General features: G+C 46.3%; 1 protein-coding gene across 1 annotated transcript in view; it reads left to right on the forward strand.

Moving 5' to 3' along the window:
* The first annotated feature begins 13056 nt into the window (after window positions 1-13056).
* RIMS4 (regulating synaptic membrane exocytosis 4) overlaps window positions 13057-21979 on the forward strand; it is a 53871-nt gene continuing 44948 nt past the window's right edge. Inside the window, exon 1 of the mRNA XM_061442068.1 lies at window positions 13057-13385. Coding sequence (XP_061298052.1) covers window positions 13289-13385 — 97 coding nt within the window. The 5' untranslated portion in view covers window positions 13057-13288. The remainder of the gene's footprint in view (window positions 13386-21979) is intronic.

A 21979-nucleotide genomic window follows, 5' to 3' on the forward strand; every position in this document is an offset into this window, starting at 1 on the left:
ACCTCTGTCAGTGGTAAGGCCAGGGCAGAACTGAGGATAGAGGAGGAGGCTGGGGTGAGGGCAACGCAAATGGATCATGTTTGCTCTCTTGATGTGAAGTCTTGCAAATGGAAATGATTTGTCAGAAGAGCATCTGTTCCTCAGGCATGGGCTGTACCACTGCAGGCATCCTCCAGAGACATCACTGGCCCTTCCTGCAAATAAATAAATCAATAAAAGCAATGGCTACAGTGAGGGATTTAGTCATCCAGGCTTGGAAACACCTGAGTAGTGGGACAACTGCCTTGTGGCTGTGGCTGGATGGGTTTTCTGAGACCCAATACACCTGCTTGCTGCCAAAGTGGTTTAGTCCATCTGTTTAATGCTGTGCTAGCTGGGAAATTGTTTCTCTGCTTTGGCTTTAAATGATGAATTATTGCCTGAAAGATTATCCTTTGTTTATCTCTCTTTGTTCCAGTGACCCCCTTGGCTGCCCTTCTTCACACCTCTGCTCAGGCACTGCAGCAGAAAGGCCAGAGGGAGCAGGAGGCATGAGCATCCCAGCCCTTAATATCTGACTGTTGATCTTTCCTCCAAGACACCTGTCCCCAGTTGAAATCCTGTCCCTGTCCAGCTCATGGCTTCTCCAAAACACAGAGCAGGGTCTGGCTCTCCTGAGACTAGAAAAGAGCATAAGAAATATATAATAGCTGTAATAAGAAAGGTGGTGAGGAGAAGGACCAACCTCCACATCTCAACCCCTCCCTGCTATCACCTTCTGCCTCTAATTTCCTCCACTTCCATGGAGTGCACATGAGGCTGCTCTCTGTGCTTGAACAGGAAGGTCTGTGTGTGCTCATCCCTCTCTTCTATGGCCCTATTCAGATGATCTCCAGGAAAGTTAGTGTGTGCTCATCCCCCTCTTCTATGGCCCTATTCAGATGATCTCCTCTGTTTTCCTTGTGTCCAGTGGTCTCTAGAGGAGGAATTCACCAGCTTGATTTGTGGTTTAGACAATCTCCCTCAGGAAAATCCTTGGGTTGTAACTCTCTTAAAAGGGCCAAATACTTTCCCTCTGAAATTTGGTGTTGGTTGCTGCTCTGTCGATGCAAGTGTGAAAGTGGTAAACCTCCTAAGCCAGCTGGTTTAACCTCTAAACCAATAGAAGCAGCAACCACAGTCCCAAAACCACCACTGAGAGGCTCCCATTTCATCTGGGTGTTTCTGAGAATAGGAACCCAAATTCCACTCTCTTCCCTGACAACATGGACCAGCCACTTGGGAACCAGGTTTTCATGTAAATGAAACGGAGCTGTTGAATCTCACTGAGATTCATGAGCCCAGCTCAGCGCAAGAGCCAGAATAAAGCAATGAAGTGACAGAATGGATTCAGCTGTAATTTAGTTAGAGCTGGGGTGGGAAATCTGCAGAAGGTCACAGTGACACTAAAGAAGTGTCTTGTATTAAACTGAGCTCAGGTTTTCATGTCTCGGTAAAAGAGCTGGAGCATCTATAACTAGTAGCAGGTTATTTTTGGCATCCCAACCTATTTTGTAGTTCCCAGGAGGGCAAAACTGCTTCTCTTTGACTTTGCAAAGCCTGGATTTCTTTTTGTGTCTGCAGGATGCATTTAAATACTTCTGCCACAGCCTGTCTTAACAAAAACTCACAGGTCCAGGCAATTAATCCTCTTGCTTGCTTTGCACAAAGCAAAGAGCCCAAAACCTAGACGAGGGCTGTATTGTTCAAGCTGCTGGTCAAAATGACAATGCAAAAGGGTATCACAACCCTAAAAAGCCTAAATTCTCAGCAGATGCAGTGATCTGAGGGGGCACTCTATTATTTCCTTCTTACACGTCACTTTGCTTGAGGTCACTTGGAAAGTCAGCAACAGAGGCTGGTATCAGAACCAGGCCACCAGTGGTTCCATGGACCCACCATCAGACAGGTTTCCATGACTCCCTCTTCCTTTAGCATGTCCTTTCCCGAGCCCCACATGCACCCACACCATGTTCCCTCACTTCCTCAGGCTGTTTGTGAGATTAGTGCCAGTTTTGCAATGCACTGTGTGACATCTGGTCTGCCTTCCTTCCCACTTCTCCTAAGTGGAGGTAGCCAGGAAAATATTTAAGCCATCATACACAAGCCCATCAAAGGACTTCACAAAATTGACTGCATTTCACTGGAATGTTGTTTTGAAATGAAACAAACAAACAAAAAGATCTGGCAGCATCAAAACATCTTGTTTCAGCGTTTTCAGGAGAAAGAAAACCTCCTGTTTTACTCTGAAAAGGCTTTTCACTGCTGAGATTGTTTCAGAAAATAGCTAAATCAAGTGGAAAGAAAACTAAATATCAAAGTCTTTAGGAGACAGATGCAGTTTCCGTATTTTTCTCTGATGGGCAGCTAAGGAGGGACAGTGCCATGCCAGGCATCCCACCCAGTACAGTGCTGATACAGCACTGCTTGCCTCTGGCTCCCTGTGCATGCCTGGGGGGCCACAGAAGAGTAGGGAGGTGGTGCAGGTCTAGCTAAAAGCTGGGAAAACCAACCAGTACCAGAGAAACCCTGCTATCCATAAGGAGATGCTCTTCCTCTCCTCAAGGACTAACCCCCCACAATAAAGTTGTGCACTGAAGAGGGACAAAGGGGACTCGTGGTATGATGAGAGCAGATGTCTTAAGAGGTGTTCCCTGCCTCTGTCTCCTGTGTGAGGAAGAACCAGGCGGGCTCTTCCATCAGTACATGTAACACCCACAGCATGTACCTGGGACAGGACTGCTCCTGCACTGCCCGTGCCAAGGCCCCATCCCAGCAAGGTGGGGACCACAGAGCTGAGTGCTGCAACTGAGCATCCTGCAGCTCCCCCAACAGCCAGGCAGTGGGAGCAAACCCCATGGGGCTGGGGTACACCTCACACTTCACACTTCACACCCCAAACCTGGGTGCACTGGTTTCTGTGGCAAAGTTCATTATAGGAGAATTTTCAGGGAATTCAGGGCTCTGAGCTTAAGCCAGGCCTTCAGCTGCCCAGACATCTAATCTATTCATATCTCAGTATTTCACATTTCCTTCAAATACTTGGATGTGTATGGCCACTGTAACTCTTGGCCTTGATAGGGAGTAGAGCTCCTGGCACAGGGAAGCTGGGCTGATGCCTGCAGAACAATAAGCTAGGAACTGAGGGAAGTGTGTCAAGGGGCAGCATCTCCTCCAGTGTCCATCCGGGGCTCCAGCATTGAGTATATTTTGTCCTGAAGAGCAAAAACAAGAAAAAACTGAAAATGGACTGGAGCCACTGGATCCCCACAGTACTGATGCTGAGGAGTCTACTAGGACCTTGGGCAGGCACTTCTGGAGAAATAAAATTCCTGCCTCCTTTATTGACATCAATTTTAGACAGGCAGGAGGGAGAAAAGCAAACATGGTGTTTACAAAACTAAAAAAACCCTAAACCTCAGCCTCCAGGATGGGGATTATCTGCAACCCCCCCCCCCCCCCCAAAGGGATCCAGAGAAAAGCTGGTACAACATGTGCTGGTGCATAGTCAGTGGTGAACACCTCCTTCCCATATTTCTACATCCTTCACAATTTTATTGAAATAAACTACAAGCAAGTCCTGGACCTTGTAAGACAAGGTAGTTATCTCTAGAGCCAGCCAGCAACAGATTTATTGACCTCTAAGACGCATTCAAACCGTATTTTTTTTCATATGACAAGTGTCCTGTTTTATTAAAGCAGTTTTTCAGCAGTCCTGAATCACTGCTGCAACTCCATTTTGTCAAAAGCCAACTGAAGATGGGTTGTTTTCTACTGAGTCAAGGAAACTGAACACTGAACCTTTGTGAAACAGGGAACACCAAGCCTTTAACGGTAAAAACTGAAGTACAAAAAGGGCACGTTTTCAGGCAATAATAACAAACACTTTAGTAGTTGAACTTGAAAGTGAGTGAGTCTTTTTGGCAGCAAGAAAAAATATGATAAACTGTTTTTACAGCACTTTCACTGGGTATTTGAATGAGTGGGACTAAATTTTGAAGATTGGAAGCAATCTGAATAGTTCTCTGTGGCAAAAAGTGTGGAATCCAGCCTGAATTGCATTGGGAATGTTGACAACGATGCCCTCAAAAAGACTGACAAAGATGAAGGATTTGATGAGTTTGCAAATGTAAAAAAAATGCTGAAATTAAATGTGAAGAGGGGAATAAAAATAAGACTGGTGAGATAAGAAATGCAGTGATATATCCAGGCATTTAGTGTTAAATATAGTGTCTGTAAAAACATGAAAACATTATCTGTGTTTTTACTGGTAGTACCAGAGCCAATCTATCTTTATAGACAGATGATAAGAAATATAATGGCTCTGAGACTACTAAAGCAATCCATGTAAAAATATATTTCCAAGATATGCATGTAGTGAATTTTATCATGTTCTCCTTTAATTTAAAGTTTCAGAAGATATATATTCTTCCCAGTACAAAATCCCTTACATTTCCTCCTAGAGTTTTCTATATTTATAGAATTAAGAGAGGAGTTACAACACTTGAAAGGGCAGTCCGTTGATGGCATATATAGATAAAGGCATTTTGAAAGGTAATGAGCATTATTTTTGGCTTTAAGATAGGTTACGTCAGCAGACAGACGAGAGTTGGAAAGCTAAATGTGAGCTTGCTGTGAAGAACACAGCAGGTTATTGAGATGTCTGTTTATTTTCAAGTTGATGCAGTGTTTTAGGGTATTATGGTAAAACTTGCGCTATCACTTGGTTGATCATAACTGGTCTTGCCTTCAGTTTGTAGTTACACAGTTTGAGTCACAGCTTCAAATTATTTGTCTTGTATAGTCTTCTATAAACAATCTGTTGGGGCTCCTTATGTAACATTATTCCTCTCAAGTTCAGCAAAAAATGCTGCATCGTGAAAAATGTGCATAATGTATAACAAATTTAGCCCCCCTGGTAACTGCAGGCAAGTGAATCTTCCTCTCATTTTGGAACGTGGTTATTGCAGCCTGGAGGAAAGACGGAGAGAAAAGGCAGAGCAAAAAAAAACAAGGAAAAGGGTAAACGCAGCCTTTGGGACAGAACTGTAAAAATACAAATGTGTTTTACCAAACTGTTGCTGGCTTTTGAGATGAAAAAAAAAACGTTTTCCCCTTTCTCCACTGGTTCCCAGGGTCTTGCCCCACACTATAGGACGCAAAAGCTCTTTTGGCTGAGACCAGCCTCAGCACAGGTCCAAGATGGCAACACATCTGGAGTATCCTCAAGTGCTTGCAGTGACTTCTCCCTCCAAGAAGCAATTTTGCTGCAGCCACTATGTTGCATCTCAGTCTACAAATCTGTCAATGTCTATCCAAGCCCAGAGCAAATCCATTTGTTACAACTTTTACAAGTACTAAAGCCCATCTGCAGGAAGCTGTGCACAGGATTATTTCTGTCCTGTTCTTATTACAGACTCAGCAGACTCATTTAAAAAAGATATTTCACAAACCTGTTGCCTCCCAGGCTGAGAGCATGTGTGCAAAGGGGACGGCAGTCCCAAAACCACGGACTTCAGCAGCATGGATGATCCCAATGTGCTACTCCTGTGGAGGGAGCAGAAATGTCGAGATGAGGCAAGCTACCGTGAGGAACATTTCATCTACATGAGTATTTATTCTGGCAACTAAAAGACCTAAATCCTAACTTTAAATCTAAATTAAATTACCATTCACTGAGGTGCTGAGAATATCTGCTCTAAGGGAGGGTTTATGCCACAGACTGCAGCAAAACCTGAACGAAATCAGCTCACAGTTAGCTCCAGCACCAGCAGCACGCTAGTTGCTGCAGCACAGATTTTACATGCCCTTGTTCTGCCTGGAGAAGACAAGGCTCTGGGAAACCTTAGAGCAGCTCCCAGTGCCTAAAGGGGCTAGGAGAAAGCTGGAGAGGAGCTTTGGACAAGGGCCTGTAGGGACAGGACAAGGGGGAATGGCTTTAACCTGACAGAGAGAAGATTGAGATTAGGTATTAGGAAGAAATTCTTTACTATGAGGCTGGTGAGATGCTGGCACAGGGTGCCCAGAGAAGCTGTGGCTGCCCCATCCCTGGCAGTGTTCAAGGCCAGGTTGGACACAGGGGCTTGGAGCAACCTTCTCTAGTGGAAGGTGTCCATACCTGTGGCAGGGGTTGGAACTGGATGAGCTTTAAGGTCCCTTCAACCCAAACCAGTCTGGGATTCTATGATTTTCTGGGTTTCTTGACCTCCTGATAAGGAGCTGAGCTACTGAAGCCCCACAAAGCTGGCCTGGGGCATTGGGGATGCCCAGGGCATGGGGTGATCCCTGCTATGGGATGCTTCCCAGGGATGGCTGGAGGTGTTCTGCACTGAGGGCCGCTGAACTACAGCACGTTGAGGCAGCTCACAAACACATCCTTACTTAAAAAGCTAGATTCGTATTTTTAAACTCAGAAGTTAGTATCAGAAAGATGAGATGTCTATTTTCTGTATTCCTTCCAGGAAACGATCTAGTCGCACAGGTAAGCAGAACATGCCAGTCCTGGCACTGAATGTTAACGTTACAACAGTATTTAAACATTTACTCTCATTTCACACACACTGTGTGTATGCAGGGGGAATCAGGTGGACACATAGTCCCTTTAATGTCAATGAGAGAAGTAAGCCTGAATCTTTCTAAGTATGGCTTGGGACAGGTGCCATACTATTGCTATGTAATTTGGCTGGATAGTTCTAAGACATCTTAATTCTCCAGCCATCATTACTTTGCTTGGTTATCATTCATACATTTCTATATGCTAGTTTGCTTGGAGGAGAGGCTGGAAATTTACAGCTAGAGTGGATGCGTCTATATTTTTGGAATTGGAGTTAAATTACTCACTAGTTGAAGCATTATTGTGTTTTACAATAATTGCTGATTAAATTCAAATGCACTAAATTCTACCTGTCATTCCCAGCATCGCCTCCACTTGTGACAATGCCAACACCATAAGTGGGTATGAATGAAAGGACTGAAGGAAGTGGGTTGTCTGCACAATTCCATGCTTTCATTCTGCCACAATCTGCTAACGCTTTTCACTCAAACCTTCAGGATATTTTCCACAAAATCTCCACTCCACAGAATGCTGTGTAGAATGAAGACACTGTGGTCCAGGTTTTCAAAAGCAGCCTCTTTGTTTTCACACCCAGGCAGGACAGACAACCACCTGAGCTGCAGCACTGTACCACTTGTGGCCAATCAACCTGCTGCTTTAATATCCAGATGCTTATTGATTGAGTTTCCAGGTGGGCTTTTCTCTCATTAAGCTTTATAGAGGAGCTAGATGAGCTCCTCCTTAGTGTCTCACTTTTGTTCCTGCCCTAAGTCCACTTCTCTGGCTGTCTTGAACTTCCCTGTGGCTGCAAAACTTCTTTGGACTGGTTGAAGTCTCCAGTCCTTTCCTTCTCTTGTGCCTTCCAAAGTTCAGCAGTTTTGGCTTTTCTTGCTGTTGCTCTTCTATCCTCTTTTTCCCAGCTGTTTCAAACTCTTCCTCAGTGTGTCTAACATTTCAAAGTCTGGAGAATATCACGGCCCCTAGGGAGGTGATGTGTTTATGATAAATCAGGGAAGTGGATAAGCAAGAACCTGCTCTTAACAGCATTTTCTACATGCAGGTGTCTCCTCTTCTTTCTTGCTTGTAGCTGAATACTGGGACATGTGTCTGCAAATTACCACTACCCTGCACTTCATCAGTCTGGGTCCACGTTTTAGTCACTGGAAAAGAATCAGCCTGATTTAACATCCATTTACCATCTTGTCTGACTGAACTGGAAAAAAACCCACCAAGCAACACAAAGCCCCAACATTTGGGAAGGCACAGTGAAGAAGAGGATAGTCTGCTGAGTTATACCTCATGGCAGTGCCCAACCCATTCCCACACTCCTGCTCCCAGGGGTTGGAAGCCACTGGATGGGCTGAACCTGTCCAGATTTAGTAGGTACCAGCAATAAAAACAGCGTACAGCATGTACTGCGTAGCCTCAAGTTTTCTTAACCCTTGGGAAAAGGCAGGCTAGACAAATGTGAGAAGCAAGGCTAGCAAGGGACCTAACAATGACGGCATCACATTACTCATCCTCTTGGCTCTGTCTCACTAGTGGTTTAGCACCTTTGTGGGCTTGGTTTTGATAGCAAGAGAGATGTGACTTTAAGTCAACAGGATATTAGGAGAAAAAGAGTGGAAGAACTGCAAGACTGAACACAAATCTGCTTCTAGATGGGATTTAGGTTTAAATAAGTGCAATGTATTTTGAATGCCACCATGTGCACAGCGTAGTGGTCTGGCTCTTTAGGACAGCACTTGCTATGCTGCAGCAGGACATGTATGTGGTTGGGCTATGAACAAACCAGAGCACTCCTGGCTTGCCTGGATCCCAGCCAGCAAAGGATGCTATAAAAGCCTGTCTGGCTTACAATGCAATTTTGCTAAGGTTAGAACATTGCTTGCATTAGTGAAAACCAGACAGTAGTCTTGAGATTAAGGCAGGAAATCTGCATTCAATTCTTAGCTCCAACAAAGACTTTCCTTATGTGGTCTTGGGCAAGCCAAGCAAAACTCCCATGCTTTGTAGCCTGAACTTGTATGAGAAGAATTAAATTGCTTTCTGCTCTTTGTCTTGACTACTTAGTGAGCACTTAGGGAAGAGAGAGGCTTTCACTCTGTGTTTAGCATCAGTTTGCAATATTCCCTCAACATAAATAACAAGAAATAATAAATTAAAATACATATTGTTATACAAGTTATACAACGAATCCCAGTGAAACTGGTACTCGGTGTAGTTGGGCACATTGGGTCATTATCTCTCAGGATCATCTTACATTGCTGCAATGCTGCAAGACTGGAGGTGGCAGTGCCAGGCCATTCTGTGGTGTTTATTCAGTGGTTATCTGTATCCATGGTCAGCACATCTCACCTCCTGCCCTCCAGTCTGCCCAGAAAGACCAAGAAGAACTTGAGTTAGGTAAGGGAATCAATTACAGCCCTGGAGAGCAGGGATGATGAGGTTTGCATTTAAGGTGGAGAACATCATGTACTACCAGCTATGAACTGCCTGGCTCTGGCATCAGCTTTGCCCTGGGAAAGGAGAGGTGGTGTGAGACGGGAGGAGCTCAACTCTCCTTACCCTTAGGGATGCTGTATTTACTCTGAGTAGATTTATGCATGAGATGTGTTTTCACTAGCAGAGTTTGTTTCTCTGCTGCATTTTTGCTCCTAGCACATGGACTCTTTTTTTGAGCAAGCAGTGGGCAGGCGGGACTGAGAGAGCAACACACACAAACCAGGGAGTTTGGGTTTATTTCCAAACAGGCACACACAGAACTGTAGGGGAGTACAAGAGGGAGAGGGCAGTATATCCTCTCACTCCACTCTATAAAACCTAACTTCCTAGGCTGACCCAGGCACCTAAGACTGAAGGCAAAACTATAAGCTACATGACTAGCGGGAAGAGAAAGAGCCAGCAGGAAAAATCTATCAGAGCTTTCCATGGTTCAATCAGTCAGAGCCTGCTTCACTGGGGAAACAATCAATTAACCACTTCCACTAGAGCAGCCACAAACATGCTATTCTGGAGGCAGTAAATCTTTGAGTTTATTTGTTCTCAGTTGCACTCTCAGCTTATTTACAACATCACAGGAATCTTCCGCCTTGTTTATCCTCACTTCTCTAGGTCTCTCCCAAGGATCTTTCTATCCATGATGATCAGTGAAGAGGAACGCTTGTGGACTAACAGTTTCCAGCTTCACTGCAAATCCTTATTTCCCTTAAAGAGGCAGCCAAAACAAATTGTTTCCTCCAGGCATCTGGAGGGCATTACGCCTTTAACTGTCCATCTGATTTCCAGCTGTCAATGCATTTTGTCTCACTTCAAGGCAGACGGTTTTGGTTTAGGATGTTTTGGCCCAACCAGTAGTCAAAGAGCCCTGCAGTACACGAGTTAGGCAGGTCCCTGTCCCAAGGAGCAAAATGTAGCAGGCAAATGAGAGGCAGATGACACCAAAGCTAAGGGATGAGGCTGAGAGCACTCAGCCCAAGGCCCCCTGAAACAGAAAGGTGCAGGAAAGGACCTAAGCATGGGCAGTCCCACAGGTATGGTAAAGAGGGAGGTGTGAGACAGCCTGGTTAAAAATGCACAACAGGAGGATTGAGAAGATGTGGCCAAGTGGTGCTGAGAAGGTGTGCCTGCAGAGGGAGAGGAAGCTGGCAGATAAAGGTGCACAGTGGGTCATGGTGATGGTCCCCCTCAGCACCTCATAGGCAGATCTCGAAGCGCTCAGAGCAGAAGGGTCCCAGCGCACTAGCGAAGAAAGTGAAGTACAGAAAAGATAGGGTAGAGATCAGATATCCAAACCACAGGCCTGTGTTGTCCATTAGGCACTGGTACCTCTGCCATCACTATGCTTTCAAGATGTAGTGAAACAAGAGATGTCTCTGATTCTATGTTTAGATGACCACAGCATAAAATTGAGATTAAATTTCTATCCCCTATTTAAATTTTTCCTTGCATGCTTTAAATGAATGGAAAGCAGCTCTCAGCACTTCTAGGTACCTCCTCTGCCTAGGAACCTGGAAGCAGATTTTGATTCACAGATGCCTCTTGCTCCTTGGATCAAATGTGCTGCCAGGACTGCTAGACAGGAGCTGTCTTAACAGCTTTAGTGCACTTGGATTTGTCCCTGTTGCTGCTAATGCTCTGATTGGTGCTATTGAAATCTCTTTTTAAACATATGGTAATACATTCCTCACTGATATCCCTGCCTTTCAAAACTCAGACCTGGAGCCATCATTGTCTGTCGTAATTTCATTCTGTTCCTTCTGCTTTACTGCCTCCCCAGTCTGGCTCTGATGAGGAATTCATGTAACTCACTAACTTCAGAGCAAATTTTGATTAGTTTTTGAATTAAAAAATATATTTTCTATTAGGAAGCCTTGCAAGCTCAGCCTGGCATCTGATATTCAAATGACCTCTGGATGCATCACCAATAATGAAGACTCTAGATGTCAAGGCTGGGAGTACACTAATCAGCTTTAATTGCCCTGACAAGCCTCATGTGGGACTCACATTCACTCCCTCTGCCAGGAGCTCTATTTAACCTCCAACCCCAGGGACCTTGAGTTCTTGCCTGGGTCATGTTGTAAGTGAGCCTGTCTCAGCCCTGTTCCTGAACTGGCATTGGGCTTTTCCTGGTTGACCTTGGAGGTGGTGTGTTGACAGGACCTGTTGCCACCACCACCCTGGTCATGTTCTGTGCTGTAGGGCTGCTCCTGGCTCCCCTTCTGTGAGAGCAGCCCTGCTCTCACTGCTTCCTCACACTGGCAGTCACAAACACACTACAGCTCTGGTAGGGTTTTCAGTAGACAGAAAACTCTTACTGGATTGTTTCATTAAGTGTTTGAGAGATGAGTACAGATAATCTTATGGGCTCTAATTCTTATGCTGCTTGCTGTGAAATAAACCCAAAAGCAGTATTTGTAAGTATGAGGTCTCGAGCTCTATTAGGCCTCTAGTGGGGATGAGCCGAGTGCTGGGATTGACTGACTCTGGGATGCCCAGTCCAGTCATCTCCCAGGTGTCTCCAGCTGGGCTCCACTGCTGCAGGAGGAAAACACTTTTTCACTTCAGGCTGTTGCACTACAGCACTCGGTGTACAGTAGTTTTAGCCATAATTCTCCTTAGAGAGATGTTGGGCTCTAATCTGCATTCTTGGAATAGCACGAACAGACCTGTCACTTCATGCGTTCAATGGGATGGCATTTGGGAATCGTGATGGGTCGACAGACCAAGTGCATGACAAACATGTTCCTTTGTGCTCTGAGAGGACAGTAGGCATGCTGGGGAGATCAGGTTGCTGTCAGAAAACATGTTCTGTCTGATCCCATCCCAGGATTTGTTGCACTGAATAAACGAGGATATGCTGGTTTCCTTTCCCAAAGTGGAAACGGGTGATACTGTGATGTCTATACTCAGCACCTGCAGACAGCTGGTGCTTTTGAGCCAGTAGTTCTCCATAAGGCTTGTCAGAGAAGACATACATGGAGCTGGCTTTTGGGAAGGATCTAAAATTTGCTCTCTTCCTTCACAGAACAACTTCCCACCAGCACCTACCTAACGGTGTGCTGCAGAACCGGTTTAAATGCTCAGCCAAGCCGGCAGCAGCCTTCCTGTCAAGCACTGAAGAAGACCACTTGGTTTACGTGCTTTTGCCTGGGATCCTGTATGCTTCCAGGGTCTGTAGTGTTCTGAGGGGTTGGTCGGTTTTGGCAGGTTTTTTGGTGCCTGAAGAGAGGTCCTGGAGAAAGAAGACTCCTCTGCTGGTGGGCAGTGACGACAACAGCCCTTGGGATGTGGATGGAGGGAAGGGGAAAAAGTTCAATGCACAGAATTAAATGCTATTGTGGCCTGGGTGGGCATAGCCTCTTCTGGGGACACAGAGGGCCTTTGGATACGGGCGATGACTGAAACGCCCCTTCAGAGGTGAGGGAAGGATCTCCCTGTGAGGGTGCTGAGGTGCTGGCACAGGGTGCCCAGAGAAGCTGTGGCTGGCCCATCCTTGGCAGTGTTCAAGGCCAGGTTGGACACGGGCTTGGAGCAAGCTGCTCTAGTGGAAGGTGTCCCTGCCTGTGGGACTGGACTATTTTAAGGTCCTTTCCGACCCAAACCACTCTATGCTCCCTCCATCTGTGTCATCCTGCAGGCACCTAAAAACCCTTTACCCTGCATCCACCTCAGTGGAGCAGCTGCCCCTCAGGCGGCTGTCTGCGGGCTGGGGCGCTCCTGAAATGCATCGTTTATCTCCCCTCTTTTGGGAGAAACCTCCTAAAAGTCTCAAGAGTATTGCTGGGGGCACACACGACCAAGGGGGTTTGTGTGAGGCACCGCCGGGCCCGTATAGCCCGGCGGGAAGCTCGGACCGACCCCAATAGCCTCGAGGAAGATGGCCGCGGGGCTGAGGAGCCCCTGCCCGTCTCTCCCTTGCGGGCGGTGATTGGCGGCGCCGGCGGCGCCGGCGGGCGCGGGGCGGGGCGGGGCGGCGGGGCGGGGCGGCGCCCAGAGCGCCGGGCGGCAGCAGGTGGCTCCTCTCCTTTCCCCGCCGCGCCGCTCCGCGCTCTCGCCTCGCCTCGCCTCGTCTCGCCCTGCCGCCTCACCGCGGCCACCGCCGCAGCCAAGACGCCGCGGGCCGTGCTCCGAGTGAAGAATGGGGCGGCGAAGCTGGCCAAGCCGCCGCCGGCGGCCGGCGAGACCCCCGGCGGCGCCCCCGGACCCGGGCTCTTCATGGAGCGGTCGCAGAGCCGCCTCAGCCTGTCCGCCTCCTTCGAGGCCCTGGCCATCTACTTCCCCTGCATGAACAGCTTCGACGAGGAGGACGCGGGTACGGGGGTTGAAGCGGGCCTTGTTCGCGAGTGGGGCTGGGGGGCGAGTGGCGGTGGGAGGGGTGTGTGGGGCGGGGAGGGCGCCCATGGCAGCTGTGGGACAGGGGTGCCGGTGGGGCCGGTCTCCAGCACACGGACGCTGTGGGAGCGGTGCGGCCATGGGGTGGGCAGGAGCGGGGGGGTTTGTGCCGTGTGTCGGTACTGCCCTGACCCTGCCGAAGGGTACCAGCTTTCCAGTCCATGGGAAGCGTGAGCTTGTGGTGATGAGAAGGGGGAATTTATTCATGATGATGAAATGTACTCCCTCTTCTCGTCAATAGGGAAGCCGGGGCGTTTGCAGTTGAGTGGCTTACGCTCCTGGTCTGCCTCTTGTGCCAGGCTGTGTTGAGCGGTGAAGGGCAATGCTTGGGGGAAGGCATCCCTTCTGCTGGACAGTGTGTCTAATCTGTGCTGATTTATACACAGTGAGCTAATTGTTTTGAGGGGTCGTTGGCACCATGTGCCATGCTGTAAACGGGATTCTGTTTAAATGAGGGTGAAGTAGCTCACAAAACACGTACAGAAGCCTGTCGGAATGGATGCAGCGATTTCTACCCTCTTCACAAAGACATTTCTGGTCTCAGAGTGTTGGCAGTGGTCATAAAACGAGATTAAGCTTTAAAAAGAGGGACATTGGTGAGGAAAAGTAGGTAAGAAAGAGGGTTGAACAGGAAAGGAAGGGCACTGGTGCTGGAGAAGGTGCTGGGAGTGGAGGGCAGTGCAGCAGCTGTGAGAGTAGGGAGGACATCCGAGAGAGTGGATGGAGAGTGGCAGAGAAACGCTGTCCATTCTGTCTCACTTATAAACGAGGGATGTTTTTTACAGTACACACAGTACCAGAGACTGAACCTGTAAGCGAATCTTCTGAGCAGCATATAATGAAAGTTGGTAACTAAGGCGTATTTTAACACTGACTGTCATGGTTGCATCCCTCAAAATGCCGGCATGCTTCTTTGTCTAAGGGGCTCATCCCAAGATGTGCAGATGCCAGGAGGGATAGATGGGCAAATCAGCCCGCTAATTGCTACACCTGTAACATTATTGTTTCCAGAGGAATTGACGTAAGAATAAATTCATCATCTGTGTGATTAACCTAGGATTGTCATCAGCATCATGCAGGGGTGTCAAGCAGAAAATTGTCTCCTCCAACAGATGTATTTATTTAAATCTTGTTCTTGAAATTTTGCTGATGATTTATTTGCTTCATCTTTGGTTCCATTGCTGGGGAGTGATAAGACAATAATGGGAGCTTTGGGAAGTCTCGGCGCTGTTGCTTCAGCAATGATTGATAGCGAGACATGCTGGAGTATGAGGACCCTGCACAACAGCGTTTCATTCCCCAGTGTCTGGCCCTTCTTGCTCTGAGCAGGATGATGGCTTAAGTGAATGCTTCTGCTTCAGCCCTTACAGTGCAAATTCATTTTTCTATTTATTCATGCTTATTGAATGCTCACGCATGAATGTTAATAGGCTGTTCTTCATACAATAGGAGTACTTGTTTCTGAATTAAATAAATCTACAATTAAGACCTCATTCTCCAGCAGCTTATTAATGGATTTTGCCTGCTTGAGTTAGTCTCGTTAGTAAAGCTGCTTGGGGTAATGTTCAGTGCAGCGGGGACATTGCAGCACTGCTCCTGCATTCTGTGCCTATGAGTGTGTATTCAGACACGTATGAGCAATCAGCAAGGAAGAACGTGTGCTGCTTTGAATGTTTGTGCATTAAAACTACAACCGTATAATTTTCTCAAGAAAATAAATGCCATGAAAGAGAAATGGTAGAAGAAATGCTGAAGTTGTGCCAGACAAGATTTTGTATTATTCATTCTCATGCATGCTCCTGAAATTGAGAGATTCTGACCAGTTTGGGTTGCAGTGTGATTTCTGTCAAAAAATAGATTTTGATAGCTCATTCAGGGAGATGAATACTGCACTTGGCAAGATGTTCTCTATAGGAGATGGCAAGAAAAAAGAAAAAAATTGATCCCATGAGCACTGACAAAGTAAACAATCTTATTTCCAACAGACACATCATCCATTTTGTCTGAAGCTGAGAACCACATCTTTAAGAGGATAGTCATCCTACAGAAAAGGAGAGTAGTTGATAAATGGCCAAGCTTAAAAGAAACTTGACATTTTCCTCTGAAAAGGGAAACGAGCCTAATGAGAGCTCAGATCTACAAACAGAAGAAATTCTTGAGGTGTACATTTAAGTTACTACGTTAGGGTCATATTAAAGGAGCATAAAAGGAATTTTGAAGGAGTGCTTATGCTGAAAGCCACGGTGATGTGGAAACAGCTAGCCATATCTGGCCAATGGTAAGGGTACGTCTGGGTTCCAACATTTCCCATGTTTGGTCTTGGAAAATAGCTCTGCTTTTGAGAAAAATGCGTTTACTTATAGAATATTTCCTTTTCTGCCATGTTCCTTTTGTTCTTCTTTGCTGTCTGCCTTCTGGACATTAGGTGAGAGGACTTCTCATCTTCCACAGCTCTTCTGCCTGCTGCCCCACCAGTGTGTCTGGGCTGAGTTCTAGATAATGAAGTGGATGCAGATGATATCCTGGTTGTATTTTGGTGTGCAGAGCAGGCAGCCAGTGTAGGCAGGAGAGCAATAGAACCTGGAGCAAGAAATGGGGTTGCTTCTGAATGCTTCCAGAGTGTGAGGTTGATTGAGTTTCAGGTGTGTCCTATGGCAGATAAGGCCACGTGCAAGCCTCTCCAAAGAGGTGGATGTGGACTCCTACATTGTAATACCGTTTTCATTCCTCTGCTGCGTGTACAGAGAGGATACTCTGAGCAAACACTGAGCTCTGTTCACCAGTAAGGTGCAGCGGGGCTTTAAAATAACAGAAATTACTGTCTGCAGTCAATAGTGTAAGGACTCTGGGTTAATAACTCTTTTGATCTCTGTGTGGTAATATTGCTCTCCTTCCTGCTGGCTGAGTGCTACTATCTTCGCTCCATTGAGGTCCCCAGTAATGTCAGTGAAGTTAAGGAGTTTTAAACTGTGGCTATCATCATCATCATAATTGTTGGTTTAACTTACGCAAATTATCTGTCCTGAGCTCTGATAATTTTTCAGTTATGGAGTAGTAGACTGCAAAGAGGTAAAAGTCCATCAGGCACTCTTTGTGGGCATGTAGAAATGTGAGCCTTAAATCAGTGCCCATTTCTAACAGTGTGAACACAAATCTTAGCTGTCATGAGGATCTGCCATACACTTAGTCTTGGCTGGAATCAGCTGTTCAGTACGCTGGTATTCATCTGGCAATGCTGCAAAGGGCCAAACTGCCAAGGACCAAGTTGCCAAGTGGCAAATTTGTATGGGTTAATAATAGGGTGTTGAGGATCCGTGATGGCTGTGGGGACCTGCCTTGTAGGTGACGCTGGAGTCCTGGGTGCAGTTTGCAGCTGTGGGGTTGTGGAATGGGGTGTATCAAATCCACCTCTGACAGCAGCCATAGAGCAGACCTGCCCACTCCAGGATGAGAGGCATCCGTAAGTTTAAATGGGGATGTGTTTGCTGTCATGGAGGAAAACCAGCTTGTTCAGTGGGAAGAGCATGAGGTTTGGAAAGCTGGCTAAAGCAGGACAGAAAGTGAGGTTTTGGTAGAGAGCAACAGCAACTGACTTGGAGCTGCACATGCAAAACCCAGCAAGCTTTGGGCAGGAGAGGGAAGGTGGTTTTAGTCACAAGGACAGTAGGTGTAATGGTGGTGGACCTGCTAGGAGTCAGGAAGCCAGAAGAGCTCAGAACTTCCAGATGAGGACCCTGTGTACTTCAGAGCACAGAGACTGTACCTAAAGAAACACAGGCAGGGAAATGTGAAATATTGCTGAGAGGATGGGATTTCCTTAAGCTCCTGTGTCTAAGCTGCAGGATCCAGGGGTACTTCTCAGGCCTGGGTGTGTGCTCCAGCTGTACTTTGGCTTAAGTGGGTGAGATGCAGTAAGACACCAATTCCTTTCTGTTTCACCCTACACCCTGGTTTTCTAAGGAAGGACACCCAATTGCAATGGCAGAAGGCACCTGAGGTATGCCCGGGCAGGGGTACAGGTTTGGGTGATTGGGAGACTATAGCCATTGGTCATGTTGCAAAAGCAGATACAGTCCAAATACAACTTGAGCATCTGCACAAGAGGAAACACATATTTCTTACGGGTATCTTATACCCATGGAAGTGGGGATAGCAGGGATACTTTGATCAGGAAGCGGGAGAAGGTACAGAATAGCTGTGAGGTACGTGCATGAGTTCTGTGGGTCAGGACCCCAGCACAGGGACCTTGGCTTGGTGAGCTTGGCTCACCTCTGCCCTGGCTGCAAGACAGTTGAATCAAATTGTGTCTCAGCCAGCTGGAACCAAGTGTCTGGCAGAGAGAAAATGGTTTCCAAAGTCAAAATGTCTCCTAGATACTGATGGTAAGCCTTCCTCGTGTCAGCTGCTCCTTCAGAAGAGAGTTGAGTCTGAGATAAAATTCAGCCTAAGCTGCTACTTTCACACACTATAAAGTACTGGCAGATTCACTGTGCTACAGGCAGTTGCTTTGAAGAGAAGCTCTGTGAAATACTAATTTAATGGGTTGAAAAAACCATGTATAACATCGGGGTGGAAGAATGTGCTGTGGACATGTTGTTTAGTTTAGAATACTCTTTTGTCTAGATTTTATCTATTGAATTTATCTATAATTGTAAGCATTGAACTTTTCTGTAATTTTAAGTATTAGAGCATCACAAAGTTGTTAAATAGAGAGAGCCCCTGCGTGTGTTTCATGTTGCCAGCGATGTTTTTCAGCTGCAGCGCTGTACTGGATTGGGGTACATATGATTTTAAAGAAAATCATGATTCAAGTGTTTTAACTAGTCAATTTGTGTATTTTTTTAATGTATATGTATGAAACATGTTAAGTCCTTTGGTGTCTAGTCTGGTTTTGCTTCATCCAAAGTTACCTTAAGTTTTGTATGCCTCTAACCAGTTTTGTTAGTTTTTTGTTAGGTCGGTAACCATGTTCACATGGCAGACATACAGGGGACAGGGGAAAGTATTTGCACATCTGGATTGTTGGCTTCTTTTCATTAATCTTTTACAAATTAAATGATAGCTCATCCCTGAAGCCCTGCAAAGACACAGACTCTGAGGCTCATCTGGCAAGGTGTTACCCCAGGAATGCTGCAGGACAAATCTGAATCAGTTTTGGGATAAACAAGTATGTAGAGAGTTTTTCTGTGGCCTGATCCCTGCTGCATACCTCACCAGCTCTCTTGGCTGGGCAGGAGGCAGCAGAAGCCATGGCTTTTCCCTCTTCTTGCACAGTTAGCAGTGTATCTTTGTAGGTTATCCTAGTGATTGCAGGCAATGCATCTCTCCCTGCTGGGCATCTTCTGGCTCTAGGTGAGCAGATGCTTCTTTCACAAATGGATTAAAATTAAATAAAAAATGAGAACAGTTTTAGAAGGGCTGCTGTCAAATCAGTCTCTCATCAGAGGGAAGTGTATGAAATGGATCAGCACCCTAGAAGAAGATGCTACAGATAATACCTGCAGAGGTTGGTGATCTCACACCTGCTCATGAGTTAATCCAGACCATAAATGCAACAACTGACTTTTACTCAGCAGATACACCTAGTTGGGTGAGAGCTGAACAAGCTGTGCTGCTCCTTGCATCCCCTGTGCACCAAAGGCAGCTTTCTGCTTTTTGGATCTGTTGCCTGCATATGTGATTAGTAGATGCAATTACGGAGGATGGGTTTTGTCTTCTCCTGTGGCTGTGTGAGACTGGAGCAGAGCAGGAGCCCTGTGAATGAGTCAGCACTAGGAATGAGTGATTTGAAGCCTCATCCTCATTTGTGTTGCTCTTGGTGTTGTGGCCGCACGTGAGAGCCGTAGTCCTTGGCCAAGATCATGCTGTGTCTGTGAAATGCAAAGCAAAATGTCAGTCTCTGTCCCAGAGAGCTTCCAGTCTGTGGCACAACCCAGCAGATGGGTACAGTGAGACAGATGGGAGAGCATAGGGGAGGGTGACGTGGTAGTGGTCAGTGCACAGCGTGGCAGGCAGTTGTCCTAGGGCACAAGCTGCTGCTTGCTCCTGTCTCCCATGGGGCACCCTGGCAGACTCATCCAGCACGTTCCAACCTGGAGCATCCACCTGTGCCTTGCACTGGTGCCGGATGAGATTTAGGAATTGTTCTAAATGATGATGTGGGAGAAGAGAGGTAGCAGCTCATCCTGGAATCTCAAACATTGTAGGCATTTCCTTGGTGGTCATCTGGGTGTGGATTGACAGGGGAGAGGGAACATTGATGAGGTCATGGGCTTCACTTCACTGTCCCCTTAGCACTGCTTATTGCAGCACACACGTGCAGATACTGGAAAGCTCAGTGCTGTCTCCTTCCCTCGAAGGTGGCTGTGCCTGGCCTGAGGTGCGTTACAGATGCTTGGAGGAAGATGTTATATTCAAACCGTGTGTGCAGGGGTTGTAGAGGGCTGGTTGTACGTGACCCCTGCCAGCCACAGGGGAAGGATATCTCTTTTCTCTTATTTTGCTGTCAATTGACTTCCAAATAGAAGAGTCTGTCCCTGGAAAGCTTTCTGTCTAGGAGAAGCTGTTTCCTTTACTGCTTCTATTTCATGTGCATTTAATTCTAATGCAACATTTATTAATTCAAAAGCACTCTGTTCTCCAGGCTAAAAAAAAAAATTATCTTTACTCTGTCAGATTCTTACATCAGGGCAAGTTGTGAAATGCTGTAACTACTTTGCTTCCAACATTTCTGTTTGACAGAATGTATGTATCTGCTTTATGTAGGAAAGAATTAAGTTTGATTGGAGTAGTTGTTTTGAGGAATAATTTATCTGTGCAGTTATTTTCTGAAGCACTATCTGCGCATATTTGAGTGCCTTTGGTTACATTAGAAATGTGAACATTTTAAGTTAGGAAAGGGCCTGCAAGTTGCTGATGCACTTTAGTGGGGCAGTGGGACCTGGCTCACACAGGCCTCTCAGCCCTCCCATCTTTTCCTCTTCCCCACAGACATCTGGTGTGCAGCACCGTTAGCATATTTGAATAAGGATTTCTGGTGTCCTACAGAGCTGCTCAATGCAGTTTGAATATTTGTCTATCCAAATGATGTTCCTTTGAGATTTGGTTTTATTTTTGGGAAAGGGTGTGAAAACCATGCCATGCTGAATGGGAACATGTGTCACGATAGGGATCCTGCAGCACAAATGATGCCTCAGTAGATGCCATTGCTTAAATCATTTGCTGATGACATACACAAATTAGGCACGCTCTGCTTTTGCTGTCAAACTGTGCTTGCCTTGGGATCTGCATTTAACTTATATTTTTGGCATTGCTTTTGCAAACAGCACACATGTACAGACTGGGAAGCCCTGGTACAGCCAAGCTTCATGTGGGAATACAGCAAAGCTCAGCAGCCCTATCTTTTAACCAAATCCAGCCACAGTTAAATCACTGTGGCAGATAGTGTTTCAGCTTTGTGCCATTAGAGTGTTATATCACCTTTGTCCAATACACAAAGAACTCGTACAGCCTTGCAGGAGCCAGTTTAAACGTCTGAGTGCTTGATTTGCAGAGTACAGAGTATACAGAGGTAAATGTCACATTCTTCTCAAAACTGTTTTATAATTAAGAGGAACTTGTGCTAATATTTGTATGTTGTTATTCTTACAAATGTAGAGGCAGAAGGGGGTCCTGAGGAGCCGTGTGGCTGCTTCCCAAATAACAACCTATTCCTAATGAGAAGGACATTTTAACCTAAAATTTAGCTTAAATCTCAATGGAACTTAAGCTGCTTTCTGTTGTCATGCTCCCAGCCACATGGGAAGCAATTGATTGCTGCTGTCTTCTGAGAAGCTCCTCACATCACAAACTGTTCTTCCCTGTGCTGATAATCCCAAACCAGGAAATTACCATAATCACAACCATTGCTGCTTGGCATCCCTCTTCCTCCTCTTGCTTTTTGGACCAAAGAAGCCTGATTGAATTTTATAGGTCAGTTTTCAAGTATCATATTGGCCTTGTTGCTGCACTCAGGATCTTGCAGGAGGAGAAGTGGCTGCTGTCTGGCTCCTAGCAGGGAGAAGCAACTTCTCTCCCACACTTTGTGTGTAATATTCCTATAAATACACACAGTGCTTTGCAAGAGTGTCCCCACTCCTGACTCGCATTCAGGTATAATCCAGATCATTTCCTGCAGGACTGCTGCCTGGCTACTTATTCTCTTCCTGGAATTTGTGCATTAATGTTTTTCAGCATTATGAAGTTACTGCTATTTTAGGGAATCATAGAATGGTTTGGGTTGGAAGGCACCATAAAGATCATCTAGTTCCAGTCGTTGCACTTAGCCCCATCTACCTTTGTCTTGAACACTTCTAGGGATGGGGCAGCCACAGCTTCTCTGGGCAGCGTGTGCCAGGGCCTCACCACTCTTGCAGGGAATAACTTCTCCCTCGTATCTAATCTCAGTCTCCCCTCTGGCAGGTTAAAGCCATTCCCTCTTGTCCTACAGGCCCTTGTGCAAAGCCCCTCTCCAGC

Source organism: Pezoporus flaviventris, unplaced genomic scaffold (assembly GCF_033815535.1).
Source record: "Pezoporus flaviventris isolate CSIRO_AGI_PZ_B2104156 unplaced genomic scaffold, CSIRO_AGI_Pfla_v1 ptg000213l, whole genome shotgun sequence".
Classification (NCBI taxonomy): Eukaryota; Metazoa; Chordata; class Aves; order Psittaciformes; family Psittacidae; genus Pezoporus; species Pezoporus flaviventris.